At 44.3% G+C, this 16312-nt stretch overlaps 1 protein-coding gene across 4 annotated transcripts in view; it reads left to right on the forward strand.

Annotated features, from left to right (window-relative positions):
* The window catches only part of NEK10 (NIMA related kinase 10), a 182724-nt gene that overhangs the window by 94989 nt on the left and 71423 nt on the right, over window positions 1–16312 (forward strand). For all 4 annotated transcript variants that reach the window (XM_028518291.2, XM_028518292.2, XM_036030574.1 and 1 more), the window contains exons 24-25: window positions 10018–10147; window positions 10684–10754. In XM_028518291.2, coding sequence (XP_028374092.1) covers window positions 10018–10147; window positions 10684–10754 — 201 coding nt within the window. The remainder of the gene's footprint in view (window positions 1–10017; window positions 10148–10683; window positions 10755–16312) is intronic.

The raw sequence follows: 16312 nt of genomic DNA on the forward strand, positions 1-16312 counted from the left end.
GGAGGGACACATCAGTGTGTGGTTGCCACTCATGCACACCCCACTGAGGACCTGGCCTGCAACCCAGCCATGTGCCCTGGTTGGGAATCAAACCAGCGACCCTTTGGTGTGCAGTCTGTGCTCAGTCCACTGAGCCTCACCAGCCAGGGTCTTATTTTTTAAATCATTAGTTATTATAATTTTGATCCCTTTTACTTACAAATAACTTACAAAATTACTTTTTATATTACAAAACATTGGTGTTTTTTCTTTGTTAAAAGCTTATTTTAAAAATTTTATTATGTCATAGAATATACCTTATACAATTACAGTATTTCCGGATAAACTAAGAAATTCTTTGCATTGGGGAAATTATTTACCTTAGATTATTGGATTAATGCCACAATAATCATTTGCTTAAACTCTGTAGTTTGGAGGGGATTTGTGATGATGGCTTATCTCTGCTCTATGCAGCTCAACTAGGGTGGGAGGAGTCTCTTCCAAGGCTGGTTGGTACTGGCTGTTGTCTAGGAACTCAACTTTGGCTATTGGCTGGATCCTTGGTTTATTTCCATGTGTTTTCATTACATGGATAGATTGGACTTCACTTCCTACAATATGGTGGTTAGATCTGAGAGGGAGCATCCCAAGATTTAGAATTCTAAAAATACAGCCTTCACATATAAGCATGTACCAAGCCTCTGTTAGCATCACACTTGGAATGTCTCATTGGTTAAAGCCAGTCACATGCCAAGCCCAGAAATAATGAATGAAGGGACTATACAAGGACATACATACCAGTAAAAGTGCTTCTTGGCAAGTTGCCAAAGTAATAGTCTGCTATGCATAATAAGTAGTAAAATGTACTCAAGTTTTATAGATTCTATGAAGTAAATGTGTTTTGTTTTAGGCCACAGAGTTCACAATATGTTTATTCAACTATACTTATTGACAGATTATTCAGATATTCTATATCCTTATTTATGCCAATGATAAATTAGTGTGTAAAGATCTCCCAATGCTATCGTGTGTATGTGTATGTGTGTGTGTGTGTGTGTGTGTTTACTTTAGTGGTTATCATAGTCACTCTGGCATTCTATAACAGAATACAGAGACTGGTTGCTTATAAACAATGGAAGTTTATTTTTATTGTCTGGAGGCTGGGAATTCCAAGAGCATGGTGTGGTAGATTCAGTGCCTGGTGAGGATCTGCTTTCTGGCTCTTAGGTGGCCGCCTTCTCGCTGTGTCCTCACATGGTGGAAGGGACAAGAGAGCCTTCTGGGGTTTTCTTTTTAAAGGGTGCCAATCTTACTCATGCATGCTCTGCCTGTATCTCCCAAAGGTCCTTTTTCCTAACACTAGCATGCTGGAGGTGAGGATCTCGGTGTACAAACCTGGGGGGAAGGGTACAAACATTCAGTCCATGGCAGTGATCTTTATATTTGTAATAGTTTCTACTTTATTTTTATATGATTTAGTGCAGCTCTGTGCGGTTCAGGAATCTTTATTTTATCAGCGGAAGTGGCTGTCACATACTAAATACTTTTCGGTTTGCTCGTCTCAGATGTTTCTGTTGTTTTATTGTACTGCAGGATTGTGAATTCTCATTTCTGTTTTGGCCCTCACTCATTTTATTATTTCTTATTGTATTGGCTTCGTAATGATTCTGTCTGGAATTCTTGGAACTTTCTCTCGGTAATGACTGTTTCTCTTCCTCAGGATGAACTCATTCACAAAGCTTGTTAGTTTATACTTTTTATGATTTTGAGAAAGGAGAAGAAACTGTTTAAGAGATCTGGTTATCATATTAAAACCACAGAACCTCCCAGTGTTGGTACAATAAATTAAGGTGACAATTTCTAAATGCGGTAAACAAAGCCAAGTACAATCATTGTTCTACTTTTTCTGTTTCTCTTTTGCCCTTTCTCCCATTTAAACTGCCAACATCTGAGGAAAGGGCAGGAGCATCAATTATTTGAGTAAATATGGTATTCTGGGCCTTATCCCTTGAAAATGTGTTGCATTTGGCATTCCTTATAGCACACAGTACAGGTCATTTTCCTGTTGCACAGGAGGAAAGGAAACTAAAGTGCAAAGAAAATCATCTCACAGTGTCACGCTGTCGTTCCATTCAGCTGCACCAGGTTCTTTGCTGAACTGATTTTATTTTCTCAGTTGAGAGCTGGCATCCATGGGCTACACTGACAGCAATTAATTTCTAAGTGGAACACAATGAGCTTGGAACTGAATAAGGTGCTTTATTTCTTTGTTTTAGAAATCTGTAGTTATTGTTCTTAAAGAGAGAAGTGATTCTTTTTATAAATGTTGAGATTGTTAAGATTAATTTTAGCAGTGTTGGGAGTTGGGAATATGGAAATTTTCAAGGAAGAAGCTTGTGTGGAAAGTAAAAGCTGCCCGCCTTCCACTTCAGTGGCTTGAGTGAGAGAAGTTGAGGTAGACCAGTTAGCTCCTTGCCTGCAGGAGGAGGGAAATCAGCAGGTAAAATGGTAGTAAAAATGAACCCTCATTTCTTAACTTTTAGGAGTCGTGTTTTGCATTGAGTCCTGAATTAAACAATTGCTTTTTAGTAAAAAACAAAAAATCTTAATTTTTACTCAGATTGGTAGAGATAGCAATCGATTGTGGCCAACCAGAATGCTAGCAAAATGAAGTAGCAAGGAAAACAAGTTTCTTATGTCCGTTACAGACAGCAAAGAGCAGTTGTTACAAAACATGACCTGAAATTCCTCCTCTCTTGCACTTGGAAATCTCTGTTTTCTTTATTCCTCTACATTTTTTATTGTATATTCTGATTTTAGGGAATTTACTTTGAAGTTTCCTCCAGTGTAGCCCTGGACTCGGTATCATATCCTGCTGTGGTTTTTAGCTCATTGTCAACCAGGCAGTCGTTATCTCGTGCACTGGCCAGGGATCCTCCCTGTTTTAATCCCTCTCTCTCATTTCCTCCTCACCGGTTCCCCAGGAATCCCCACAGTGTTTAACCCAAAAGTCCAGATCACTAACTGTGAGATGCAGGTACTGGCCTCAGGAGCTTCTTTATACTCCTGACATCACACTGACCCTGTGCTTTCTTTGTTGGGATTCAGCAAATGGTTTACTTACTGGGAATCAGGAGACAGAGTAAAATCATTCATGAAAGAGCTGTGAGAGGCCATGGCCATAGGGCTTCATATATCCAGAGCTCTGGAACTATGGAACATCTGTTTAAAAGCTGATAGAAGAAAGCATTTCCTTTCTTTTTCAGCCACAGATAGGTACAGATTTGGGATCTATTTGCCCAGCATTTTATGAGGAAAAACACTGGGATTCAGTCTAAGACATCTACAAATAAAAATAATGAATTCTAAAAAATGACTTTGAAATATGTGCTAGCTGTCTTTTAGAATAAAAGTCCTTTATTTTGTTTAAAAGTCTTAAACAGAAAATAGTTTCCAAGTCTACCAAAGTAATACATCACCAAAAATTGTTGATGCACTCACGAATTTATTTTTGAGTAGAAACCTATCAATAATTTTGAACATAATATTGATTCCTGTCCTCAATGTTTTGCTTATACTAAAAAATGAATTTAATCTTTGTTTTAAAACTGCATGTATATCTGCCATTAGGATGTTTTAAACCTTAATTGATGGACACTGCATTCCAGAACAGAACATACCTCACAAATTTCTCTTTCTTCTAAAGATGAAAACACTGAGTCCCTCTAAAGGTGGAAAAGTGGCTTTGTGCCACAGAACAATGAAATGCTAACTCATGAGATACGCTTTTTCTTTTAAGTACCTATTTTCTTCATAGCACTTATTAACTTTTATTTATTTACTTATATGTTAGTTGTCGCTCTTAGTAGAACATAAGCTCCACGAACCCAGGGGGTTTTTTGGTGTGTTTTGTTTACTGCTATGTCCCCAACACCTGCCTGGCACACTGTAGGTGGCCAATACGTATTTGTTGAATAAATGAAAATATGGCTAGGGAAGAATACAGGCTGTTCGGTGTCAGGCCACGTGTGTTTGCTGGCTTGGTAAGAGAAGGTTTCACCCAATAGGCAGGACTTGAGCTATACGTTAAAGGATGGCACTGCTTGGGGCCGAAGAGAGCGAACACGCTAGGGAAGGGTGCCATGAAGCAGGAGCAAAGATCAGGAGGGAGGTTGATGTGGGTGGGGCTGGGTGAGTTGGCTGCCACTAGTGTTTGGAGACCACACATAATTTTCTCAATCTGGACCTGCTGGGAAAGACAGCCTGGTGCCACTGTCACCACCATGAACGTTTCTCATCGAGGGTGGTAAAGGTTCTTGGTCTGTTTGACTTTGACTTGAATAGGCCAAAGGTCAAATCTTTGCTTGCTCGTCCACTCAGACCTCCTCAGGATTCAGGAAATGGCAGTCCCATCTTCACGACTATGTCTGCTGTGCTGCCTGGCTTTTCTCTGACCCATTTACTGTCACAATCCCCAAGAAAGGTGGCAGATTTTCTCTATGTAATAATACTAGTGCCACTTTGCATTTGTGTAGCACTTAGTGTTTTTCACGGCCCTTGCACATTATTATCTCACGAAGAGATTCTTAATGAATTGCAGTGTCATATAAAATATCTAAAATCAATTGTGCTCTCTGGGCAATGTTCACTGATCCTAGTGGGGAGACGGAAATCGAATGTAACTTGACTTCTTATTTTCCAGTTAAAATGCTTTTCCATATGAAGTGCTTATCTAGCTGAAAGCATTGCATTAATCAGTGAAATCATGGCTCAGCTTTGGTTTTAAGAGTCATCTGCCACTCGTTCATGGAAAGTGTATTGATAACTGTTGCAGCTGGAGTGTCTTGCCATTCATTCCAGTCCATCAGATGTCACTTAGGGGTCTGAATCCTGCATCCCCCTAACCCGCAGGGGGCAGGGGACCCAGTGGGAAGGCTTGGCATCTGGCAACCAGTCAGGGCCCACCTCGACCTGTGGAGCCCATGAGTCTATTCTGACAGATCGTAGTCCAGTTTATTTATTACTTAACCAAAATGTTTATTGATCATATGTGGTTTCATTGCAAAAATTGGGGCTGGACTTAACATTTCATATATTCACATGTGTTTTATACCTTAAGATGCTGCTTATGTTTAAAACAACTTTCTGATCTTTGATTTCATTGGTGTTAAGACACATCTCTACATGTTTATGCAACATGAGAGAAATGTGATTCTTTTAGAGAAATGTCCCAAGTGCCCCATAGGAATACACGGCTGTTATTTTTTCTAAAGTAAGTGCAGCAAAACCGTATTTCATGCCTAACCAGCTCTCTGTGTGTGCTTCTCTGTGAGAGGGTGACTTGAGCACCAACGAAGGGGAGCGCACAGAGAGCACCGCCACTGGGGTAAAATGCAAGGTGCCAGGGAAGCTTGAATTTCAAATAAACAACAGCATTTTTGCAGTTTGTGCTTCAACTATTGTATGTTTGTTTTGGCATGAATACTTGTCCTACACGTCACAACTGTTTAGCAGTGGAGATTGACCTGGTGTTCTGGGAGTTCGCTGGGCGAGGCTGCTAACTAACCCTGGATGCAGCCTAGGTCTGGGCAGGCCCTCCAGTTTGCCGTGAGGGTGTGGCCAGTGTCCTGCAGCCGCACAGTGTGTTATTCCCTGGCTCTTGAGTGTGTTACCTAACTCTCTGTTTCCTCTGTAAGAACTTGATGTTTAGAACAATCAAAGCTATTTAGATATCAAATCTTTGTAATTATCTGCTTCACAGCAGCAGGCATCTGTGAGGTGGGAATATTTCTGCGGTGCCTGGCTACGGAACCTGTGAGGGTCTGGCTTTGTGGCTGTTAACAGCCAGAGCGGTGGTGCCCCTTGGATATCCCTAACTGCGGCTCTCACAGGCGTGAATCGATGTATTCCAAAATGATCTAGTTCCTACCCCCCATTCATTCCCCCTCTGTCTAGTTAATGACACTGATATTCACCCCATTGCCCAAGCCAGACGCTTGGGAGCCTGAAAGATGAGGTGGGCTTCCCCTTCCCTCCTCCTCCTCCTCCCCGTGTGCCGTGGATTTCCTCTTCTTGCCCGTCCTCAGCCACGGCGTTAGTGGAGACTCATCCTCTCTGTCCCTCCTCCAGCTCAGTCCCTTCTTCACCTTCCATCGCGCAGACCACCACTTGCACTGATCAGAATGCCCTTCACCTTCTGGGGCTGCAGTGGGACTAGGCCGTATTCTACCAATGCCTTTAGGGCTTCATAGAAAAAGGTCAGAACGTGGATGGATCGTGCAGCTCCACGTGTCATTCTGCCTACAGTCCTCTTTGCTGAGCTCTGCTCATCTCACCGAGTCTCTGAATGTCATATTGCCCACTCTTTCCCAGAAAATGTACCCAGGTCCTTGGGCCCTCTGAGTCCTTCCAACTGCCTGCATCCCCTTTAATTTTCAATAACGCCCATCCTACCATGGTGATTGTTTTCTGAGCCATTTCTCAGAAACATTTTACTCACTTTCATAAACCTTAAACACGATGGACAGGCACATACATGTACACACACATACACATGCGTACAGTTTTAGCTATCCTGTACTGCTAAATGCTCTATGTTCAATCATTCCAAGATACGGCATCACTTATTTTTAAGTCTAAATAAACTGTAGTTATTGGCATGTAGGCTTAACTATGTCACTTCAGGTTAAATTTTTGTCCTGAAAATTTTGAATTCATATGGACTTTTGCTTCCTTGATTGAACAGAGAGATGATTTATATTCTTTCAAAATTTATATTTTGTTGTAGTTAACAATATAAAGTTGGTTCTTTTTTTTTTTCCTTAAGGCAGTCTAGGGAGATGAAAGTTTGCTAGCCGGAATCGGAGAACTAAACATGCTTTTTAACATGTTGGCCCTGACACTGCCCCAGATCTCTTCTCCACTGGCTGTTGGCGACCCCCGCCCCTTCCCCTCACCCAGCCCTTCACTTCCAGCTCTGGAATTCCCTCTGAGGTTGGGGGTCCCCTCCCACTCTCTCTGAAACGTCATCTCCCAGCTTTAGGGGAAACCCGGCCCTCCTGCTGCCTCTTCCCGTGGCTGTTCCACGGACACGCTCCGGGTGTCTCTTCCTCTTCTTACTGGAACGCCAGTTGTGCTGGAGTAGGGCCCGTCCCTATGGCATCTTCTTAATTTATTCATCTTGTACGTACCTTTTCTCTAAATACGGTTTCTTCCTGAGGTACTGGGAATTGGGGCTGCAACGTAAAAAATTTGGCGGGGGGGCACAGTTCAGGCTATAAGAGAACATTTGGTTGTCCCTTCTAGAAATCAGATTCTATTTTTAGTTTGTCATTGCTTCTGGTTGTGATTATGAAACTCCTAGCTTAGAGGTTAATTAAAGTCTGATCCCAGAAGCAAAGTGATAGTTAGCAACTGTGTTTGTCTTTTATTTCTTTTTCGTATTCTCTTCTAGAGAAGTGATTCTCAGGCTTTTTGAGAGACCTTTGCACAGCTTTGAGAATCTGGCAAAAGCTATTATATCAGTTGACTTTGACAAAGTACCTCAGAACTTAGTGGTTTAATACAATAAGCATTCCCCACGCCCCAACCCCCCTCGATACACTGGGTGCTGGCCAATTGGGCTGCTCCCAGCTGGGAAGGCTGAGCAGAGGGTGGACTGGGCTCATGCAGGCATTGTGGCCGCCTGGTTTTCAGTGGCTTCACTCGCAGGTCTGGCGGTTGCCTGCCAGGGGCAAGCCTGGCCTCAGTCATCTGGTGGTGCTCGTAGGGTTTTCAAGAGCAGAAAGAGAGAGCGAGTCCCAAAGAGTGAGTGCTTTCCAAGTATCTCCTTGCATCACTTTTGTTGGTGTCTCCTTGGCCAAAGCAAGTCATATGGTCAAGTCGAGATTCGAGGGGTGAAGTGCACCCCATCTCTGGATGGGGTGCCTGCAGAGCATCCCTCTGCAAAGGGGGCACACCTGTGGGAATGAGAGCAGCTGGTGGTCTCCAGTGAGAAGGAGGACATGTAATAACAAGAAAGAGAAACTGAGTCCGCTCTGGCCTTCCAGCTCCTTCCCCTCACACTGAGGAGTCATCTTGTGAGGAGAAGTGAAGGCTGCCCTCCAATGAGGTCCAGATGCTCCTGTGGAGAGGGAGGCACACCGGAAATGGGACGTGCAAAAGGGACTCAGAGCACCTGCTCTACCAGCTTTTGGAAAGAGGAACCACATCTTTTGAGTTCTCAGTGGATTAAAACATGAGAAATTTGTCTGTGGTGAGCCAAGGACATTTTTCTGTGGAGGCTGCCAGGCATTTTTTTGTTTTTAAATGTGAGCAGTTGATCGAGGGATAACAGGAGACACACTTTTATTCACTTGGGACCTGCAGAGCCCTGAAAATTTCACCCCAGATTCCTCCACTGCCATATTATTGAATTCAAAAACACCGAATATGAAAACGCTTGACTGAGAGACCTAGAAACCACACCCCCCTCCACAAATACATAATGTGAACCTTAAACCAGAAATTCTCCATAATCTCACAAGAAGAGCAACTCCTTGGTTATTCTTGGCAGTCGGTACTGAATTATACAGTATTTACTCTGTTCTGTACTGATTTATAAGTTTCTTTATACTTTAATCCACCATCCAAGGTAACTATTAATTCCCACTCCCATTAATTTAGAGGGCTCAGCACAGTCCTAAGTACAAACTATAGAACGCAATTATCAAGCTGCTTGATTTGGGGTGTGTGGATGTTGAGTGCTTTTGACACTTTGCTGAGTTTCATTCTACAAATATGGTGTAGGAAACTTCTGTTGGCCCAAAATATCTAAGGGGATGATAGTCCCCCCTACATTAAAAAAAATGTCAACCTTGTCTCTCACAGCTTAACTTCTTTAAAGTCTGACAACCTCCTTGTCCAGGTTGGAAATACAGTTTCAGAGAACATGTGTGTGATGGGTGTTGTCATTTTCTGCAAGCTATTTTCAGTATAGTTTCCCCCTACTTTACAGGTTAGAGTTGAATAGCAAAGGAAAGTGCTATATCAGTCAGTTTTTTAAATGTATTTTATTAATTATGCTATTACAGTTTTCCCATTTTTTTCTCCCCCATATTCCCCTCCACTCTGCACCCCCCCTCCCACCAGCATGCCCCCACCTTAGTTCATGTCCATGGGTCATACGTATAAGTTCTTTGGCTTCTCCATTTTTCATACTATTCTTAACCCCCCCTCCCCTGTCTATTTCATACCTACCATTTATACTTCTTATTCCCTGTACCTTTACCTCCATTCTTCCCCCTCCCTCTCCCTGCCGATAACCCTCCACGTGATCTCCATTTTTTCCCTCACAAAAAATGCTGCATAAGAAAGCACCACAAAACCTTAGTGGCATTCAGTAATAAGCACTTATTGTCAGACCTCCAATCTGTTGCTCTTCTGAGTTGGTTCTCCTTTAAGCTTCAGGTTTACGGGTTATCTGGGGCAGATCTGCTCCATGTGTCTTATTACGGGCCCAGGTGAGAGGGGCAGCAGCCACCCGGGATGTGTTACTCTGTTGGTGATGGACAGAAGTTCCTGGAGGGACAAACGGAGGCCTTCAGTCTGTTTAGACTGAGTCCCTGATCTGGTGTCTGTCCCTTGGCCCGAACAAGACAACACAATCACAACCAGAGGCAGGGTGGGTAGCAAATACTGCTCACTAAGCACCAAAGGTGAGATCTACAAAGTCTCCAGAACAGTCGAGACCTGGGGCCAGTAACTCCATCTGCCACAGAGGGGTGGTTGGTTCTGGAAGTAAAAACTTCCCTGGACACTTACCAGGCAATGTTTATGGTCCACTGGCATCTAGTGCTTCAATGGAATTGCTTGCTTGTGCTTGTGATTCACCCCAGTCTGGGGGAATTCAAAGGTACTTTTTAACATGTTTGCTTGAAACAGTGATAAAGGGTTTCAGTTTTTTTTCTCATATCTCAGACTACAGCTTAAAGATTGGGCTTCTTCCCATGCTGATCTCTCCCTTTTTCAGTGTCTGTTAATGTCCTTGTTTCCACCCAGCCCTGAGGTTCTGAAGAGCGAGCCGTACGGGGAGAAGGCTGACGTCTGGGCTGCCGGCTGCATCCTTTACCAGATGGCCACGCTGCATCCTCCCTTCTACAGCTCCAACATGCTCTCCCTGGCCACCAAAGTAAGCACGCTGGGGGACGCCAGGGTCTCGGGTTGCTGACCATGCCATTCCTTTCCTTTCCTTCAGTAGAACCTTTGTGATTTTAATAAAACTGTCCATTAACAGTAGGCATTGTCTTATTAACATATGATCTAGTTTATTATTTTTTTCCCTTCTAAATCTACATCATGTGCAATGGCACATTTCCCCCTATATTTGTCCTTAGTTATAGAAAATTATTAAATAAATATATCCAGTTATTTTTGGTCTGTTGTTCCTAATTGCAGTTTGGACTACCTATAATCCAGCATATTATATTATCCTACACTTCATTTATATGAATTTGAGGTTAACTCCAGCCCAGCATGAAGAATGTAACTCCAGATTCAAGAAGTATTTAATTGATGGCAGCTTTGTATTTGCTGGGATGCCTTTGTTCCTGATTAACTTTTGTGCACAAAGCTGTAATGACTATTCCCTGTCATCTGGTGGCCCAGCATTACTGCTCCAAGGTATCAATGGCCCCCTTCCATCACTCCACTCTGTTTGTTTTGCAGATTGTGGAGGCGGTTTATGAACCGGTGCCAGCAGGCATCTACTCGGAGAAAGTGACAGACACCATCAGCAGGTAATTAGTCTCCTCACCGTGAACACGCAGGGATTCTCAAGAAATACCTCACATCTGCAAAGGTTCACTTTGCAAATATTCTCGCAGAGGAAGGGCTCCTGAATGATCCAAACGCAGAAAAATATCTGCACATCATCAATAATAGTGACCATTTAGAAGCCATGGTGTCCAAGAGGAAGTGATACATTCACTTGAAATATTATGCAACCACTAGAATGATGCTTCTGAAGGCTTTGTATCAATTTGTAAAACACAGGCAATATGCACCTAAGTGCAACAGGATGTAAACTTGTTCATAACTGTGACAAAACCCCTAAAAATATGCATGAATGTGGAAAAAAGCCTGGACAAGAACCTATGAAATGGAAAAAGGCCATGTTAGATGGTAAAATTGTAAGCATTTTTCATTTCAACTTTCAAATCAGTAGTGTTTTATTGTATCATAAATTTTCAAAGAAAGGAAGAATTTCTCCAGCTATCACTGTTGTGGGGGTTTAATGAAAGGTGTTATCCTTTTGCCAAGTTCTGACCCCCCCAGGGCTTGTGCCAGCAGACCTCCCTTCCCATCCCCCCACCCCCACCCCCCTTGTCCCTCCCTCCTGGCACAGGGAGCTCCCTGTTCATCCTGGCAAACACCCTCCCTCTCGACCTCTGTCCTTGCTCTTCCGGAACCCTCTCCTCTGAAACCAGCATGGCGCAGACCTTCGCTCCCCTTGGGTGTCTGCTGACATGCAGCTCTCCCAGGAGACCTGCCCCGATGCCCCCGTGGTCTCCCCACACCCTCTCGTCCCCTTGCCTGCTCTGGGAAGCTCACAGTGCCCGGCACCCTGACAGGTTACACACATGCCTGTGGACTTGTCTCTTTACTGTCTTTCTGTCCCCACCAGAATGAAAGCTCAAGAGCAGGGACTTCTTTCATTTAGCTCGTAGCTGTTCAGTGCCCAAAGCAATGCCTGGCACAAAGTAGACCCTTAATAAACAATGGTTGTGTGAATAAATGACTTTCACTTACCTGGCTGATTGTTATTTCTAGACCATTGTATGCACTTAAGTTGGTCCAAGATTACTTCTTTGCCTCACTGAGTGGAGTCAAATCCTCACCATTAGCACGGAAACCCTAGAGTCACCCCAGGTGGAATCTGTGTCCCCGCTGAGTTCCCTGAAAGCTCAGCTCTGCATCTGCCCTGGCGCTCAGCACCACCTCAGGTGGGATGTCATAGACATATTACCGCGGCTGCGCCCCTTTCCCTTTGGCTTCTCCTCCTGGCCCCTCGTCCGGCACTAACAGGCGCTCCTCGCGTGCTTGCAGGGCTGTATCTGGAGGCTTTCCTTGTCCAGCACAGTGCTGTCCTACTAACCAGAGCCTCATCCCCCGCGGGGGCCAAGTTGCACTAATGCTAGACCCTGAACAAACAATTTGAACCCTCTTTCTGCACCCCTGTTTCCTCTTTCAGTAAATGGGGATCCTCATAGTACCATCCTCGTCAGGCTGGTGTGATGATTTTACAAAGTAGTGTTTGCAGATCACTTAGCACGGAGCTCAGCACATGGCACATCCCGAACAACGCCGGCAATTGTTGTTGTTAACATTGTGGGAAATGAGCTGAAACCCCTTTGTAAATCATCTGAATTCTGCGTATACCGATCGTGCCTTGTTGCTAATGAATCCAGACAAATGTATTTAAAGTGCTCATCTCCACAAGTTGTTCCTGTTCTCTGCTATTTGTTTTCTGTGAAGTGCCTTAAAAATTCAAGAAGTCTCCAGAGGTGTCAAGACATGAGTAGCAGATTTACTTACGTAATTTCTCCTTTTTATAGAAATTTGATTGCCACAAGGAGCAGGGGAGGGGGAGTGCAGATCAGAAGAACAGGGACATGATTCTGACTTCCGCGGCACCGGGCGAGCAGGACTCTAACTTGCTTCTGACAGGCTCCCTGGCCGTTGGAATCCATGCCTCCTGGGACCAAGAGGCTAATGGCAGAGTCACACATCAATATTATAATGAAAGGTTAAGAGCATCAGTAGGTTCTGGAACCAACTGCATTCAAATCCCTATGCTTCCACTCACCTTAGCATTCCCAGTCCCCCTTCTCTCACCTGTGATGAATGGGTCACAATAGTAACTACTCGTGGGCTTGCTCCGAAGCCTAAATAAGATAATGCTTCTGATGCCCTGAGCACAGAGCCCAGCATGTGGTGAGCACTCAATGAAACTCGCTGCTGTTATTGATAATAATGTTTATGGAATTAAGTCTATAAAGCAAATGGTGATAAATTCGATGAAGGATCATAAAGGGGGCAAGGAGAGACGTAGGAGAACTTGGCCGAGTCTGGGGGTTTGGGAAGAGTGTCTGTGGAGAAGGGACGTGTAATCTGAGACCCGAACAATGACTAACTCTCAAATAGTAAGCAGAGCAGAGGCAGCATTTCATGGGCCGGCATCTATGAAGGCTTCCCCGGGGGACAGAGCTCGCTACCTTGAGGGACTGGAAGAAACTGGTGCTGTAGCATGTTAAGTCAGGGAGAGGACAGCGAGCAAACGATCGGGCCTGGGGAGGCTGACAGGGCCTCACTGGCCAGGTCCTGAAGGCCACATTGAGGGTTTTAAGTTTTTATCTCAAGTACCGAGGAACGGACTACAGGGTGATTAACAGGCTGGGACAGAGTGAAAATTTCCTCTTTAGCAAAGATCATGTTGGATGCTCTTCGGGGGGCAGACTGGAGGGAGTGAGCGTGGGAGGGAGAAGGGGGTCCAGCTGTCCCCCGAGAGACGGTGGCGGCTTTGACTGGAGTGGTGTTGGTGCTGACGGAGAGACGTGGGGTCGTCTCCACGTCTCTCCATCAACAGGGTTGGTGTCGAGTCAACAAGCTCCGGGGTACCATCACAAGAGGATTGAAAAGGTCTTTAGTTAACTGGAACAATGTAACGACATTGGAAATATGAAAGCAATTGGATTTATTCTGTGGGCCTTGAGAAAATGGAGCCAAGACCGTGGATAGAAATTCCTGGAGGCCAAGGTCAGCTCCCTGTTAGGAAGCAGGTGCCAGAAGTAGAGATAATGCCGAGTGGAACGAGCTGCTGGGCGGGGAGCGAGTTCCCTGTCACCGGGAGGTTTGAGAGAATGAAGGATCACTATGAAGAGACTCTAGATTAAATGTTTTTGGGGATAATTTTTATCCAAAATAATAAGATGGCATAATAAGAGCTGACAGTTCGTTTTATAGCCCACTGTAAATTAAGATTGCAGCCTGCATTCTGTGACAGATGTTGTTTTCTTTTAAAGTTATTCAAGACTCATTGTCTGGGCTCACACCACGAATGAAGTTTCATCTTTGGAAAATTTGATATAAAGAACGAAATCAGTCATGGGTTGCATGCAGTCACATATTTAATTTGCTTTGGATTTTTAGTCTTTAAAAATTTCGTTCCCAAAGAATCAGGGAACAAATTCAATTTCCTGTTTCCTTCAGGCCGTTGCTACGAGGGACACATCAAGACAAAAGTGTCCCTAGTGATCATTTATGACTCAGCAAACCAGGCTCAGAGCCAGGTGTTAGTAATGCTACGGGGCTTTTGAGAGCTAAGACACCCATTGATGAGAAAGTCCAGCAGGCTCATTCTTGGTTTTAGAAGTGGTGTTGTTTCCAGTCACACGTATCCTCTTTCTTCATCTGCAGTGCTGTCTTCTCACTTTTGCTTCCTACGTCTTGTTGGGTACAGCTCACACAGTTTGTGTTTCTCATTAGTGGTGTCTTTCCTCTTACCTGTTTGTTCAGGTGGTGGACAAGCATATTTGGTCATTGGAACCATTTTTTTTTAACAGACTTTTAAATTGAGAGAATATCTTAGCAACCCTGAAGAGTTTGGGGCAGAAAATAATGCACTTCATCACTCCGTGCAGTACCAGCATTACTATTTTTACCTTCCAGTACACTGTCGAGAAAGCATTGTCTGTTTATTTTTTAAGAAGGAAGAACTTTTCCTATTATGCACAAAATATTCCAGTTGCCTTATTTTTTCCCTCTCTGTGCCTAGTTACATAAGCTGGCTGAACCTCTGTCTCAGAGGCAGTCATGAGACTAACAAATGAATGCATTCAGGCCCCTTCTCAGGACAAGTGGATCATTACATTTTTCATCCCAACTCCAACTCTCTGTTTCTATAAACACAAATCTAACACAGTCTAACATGGCTGCCCCCTAATTCTTTCCCTCTGGTCTCTCAGAGCAGAGTGGGGGCAGTGGGCGGGCTGAGTGGGGCATCCCAGGTTGTTTTCTAGAATGTGATTTTGTGGCTATTTGGTTAAAGAACCATCGAAGTGTTGCTTTGCTCTTAAGAATTCCTCTGGAATACCTAAGCAGGGAGACATGTCAGAGCAACAAAGCTAAACTAGAACTTCTGGTAGGAGATGAACCTGCAAATCCCAAAGTCTGTGGCCAAATATTTTGGGTTATAGATAGGTAACTTCTTAGATGGTAAGCTAAATTAGTTAATTTGCTGAATTCCTCTTAGGACCGAGATTCCATTTTCTGTGCCACAGAGACCATGGTGAAAGGGACACATGTCCCTCCTCTCTAGGAGTTTCCAGTTTCTAGTGCAGAAACCAACAATTACAATACAACAATTATAGTAGTTTAAGTGCTTAAATACAGACAATGCAATGAGAACATACAGAAGGGGGACAGTGAGTCTGTCTGCGGGGGGTCCGAGAAGTCTTCCTAAATGGAGACTTGGAGAGAAGTGGGACTTCGGCAAGCAGCTTTGAGGTTTGGGAAAGGGCAGATACCATCAGCAAAAGACAGATTCAAACAGAAGGGATAAAATAAGGAAAGAAATGGGAGCATAGGAAAGCCACAGCTCTTCGGGAAAGCACAGGTAGGAGCCTTTGTTGTGCTGCTGGGGGAGCGGGAGGAGAGGAGGGGAGGCTGTGGAGGGAGGTAAGGGCCAGTTCAACAGGGGGCTTGCACGGCATGCTGGGAATTTTAGTTTTGTCCTTTTGGGCCTTTGGGGGGCTGTTGAGCAATTCTGAGCAGAGGAGTGATGTAATCAGTTTTGGAATGTTATTCTGGTAGCAATCTACAACAGGGAGCCGAGGTGGACAAGAGGTGAGCGTGTCATTTAGGAGACTGCTTCAGTAGTCTAAGCAAGTGAGGATGAAATAGGCCAATGGCCATGGCGTTACAGGGGAAGGACACAGATCCAAGAATTAGTTAGGAGGTAAAAGCTGTGGGACTTACTGTTAGATGAATGTGGGAGGGGATGGGAGCGAAATAAAGTTGTGGGTTTTCTTTTCCATCCGTGGAGCTGTTATAACCAGTCAGCATTTCACAGGGATGGCTTCCTTTAATCAGCATTCCAGCTCGATGAGGTGGACACTCTGATGATCCCATTTTATGGATGCCAAGTCCTGCCCAAGGTCAGAGTTAACGAAGGATGAGCCAGGACTGGAACCCCAGCAATGCGACTCAGAGCCTGCAGACCTAATAACGACGCTACACTGTATCTCCCAGGTGGCAGCGGCAGGGTGGGGAGCGGCTCTGGGAGGGGAGATGAGTA

The sequence above is a fragment of the Phyllostomus discolor genome, chromosome 7 (genome assembly GCF_004126475.2).
Source record: "Phyllostomus discolor isolate MPI-MPIP mPhyDis1 chromosome 7, mPhyDis1.pri.v3, whole genome shotgun sequence".
In the NCBI taxonomy this organism is placed as follows: Eukaryota; Metazoa; Chordata; class Mammalia; order Chiroptera; family Phyllostomidae; genus Phyllostomus; species Phyllostomus discolor.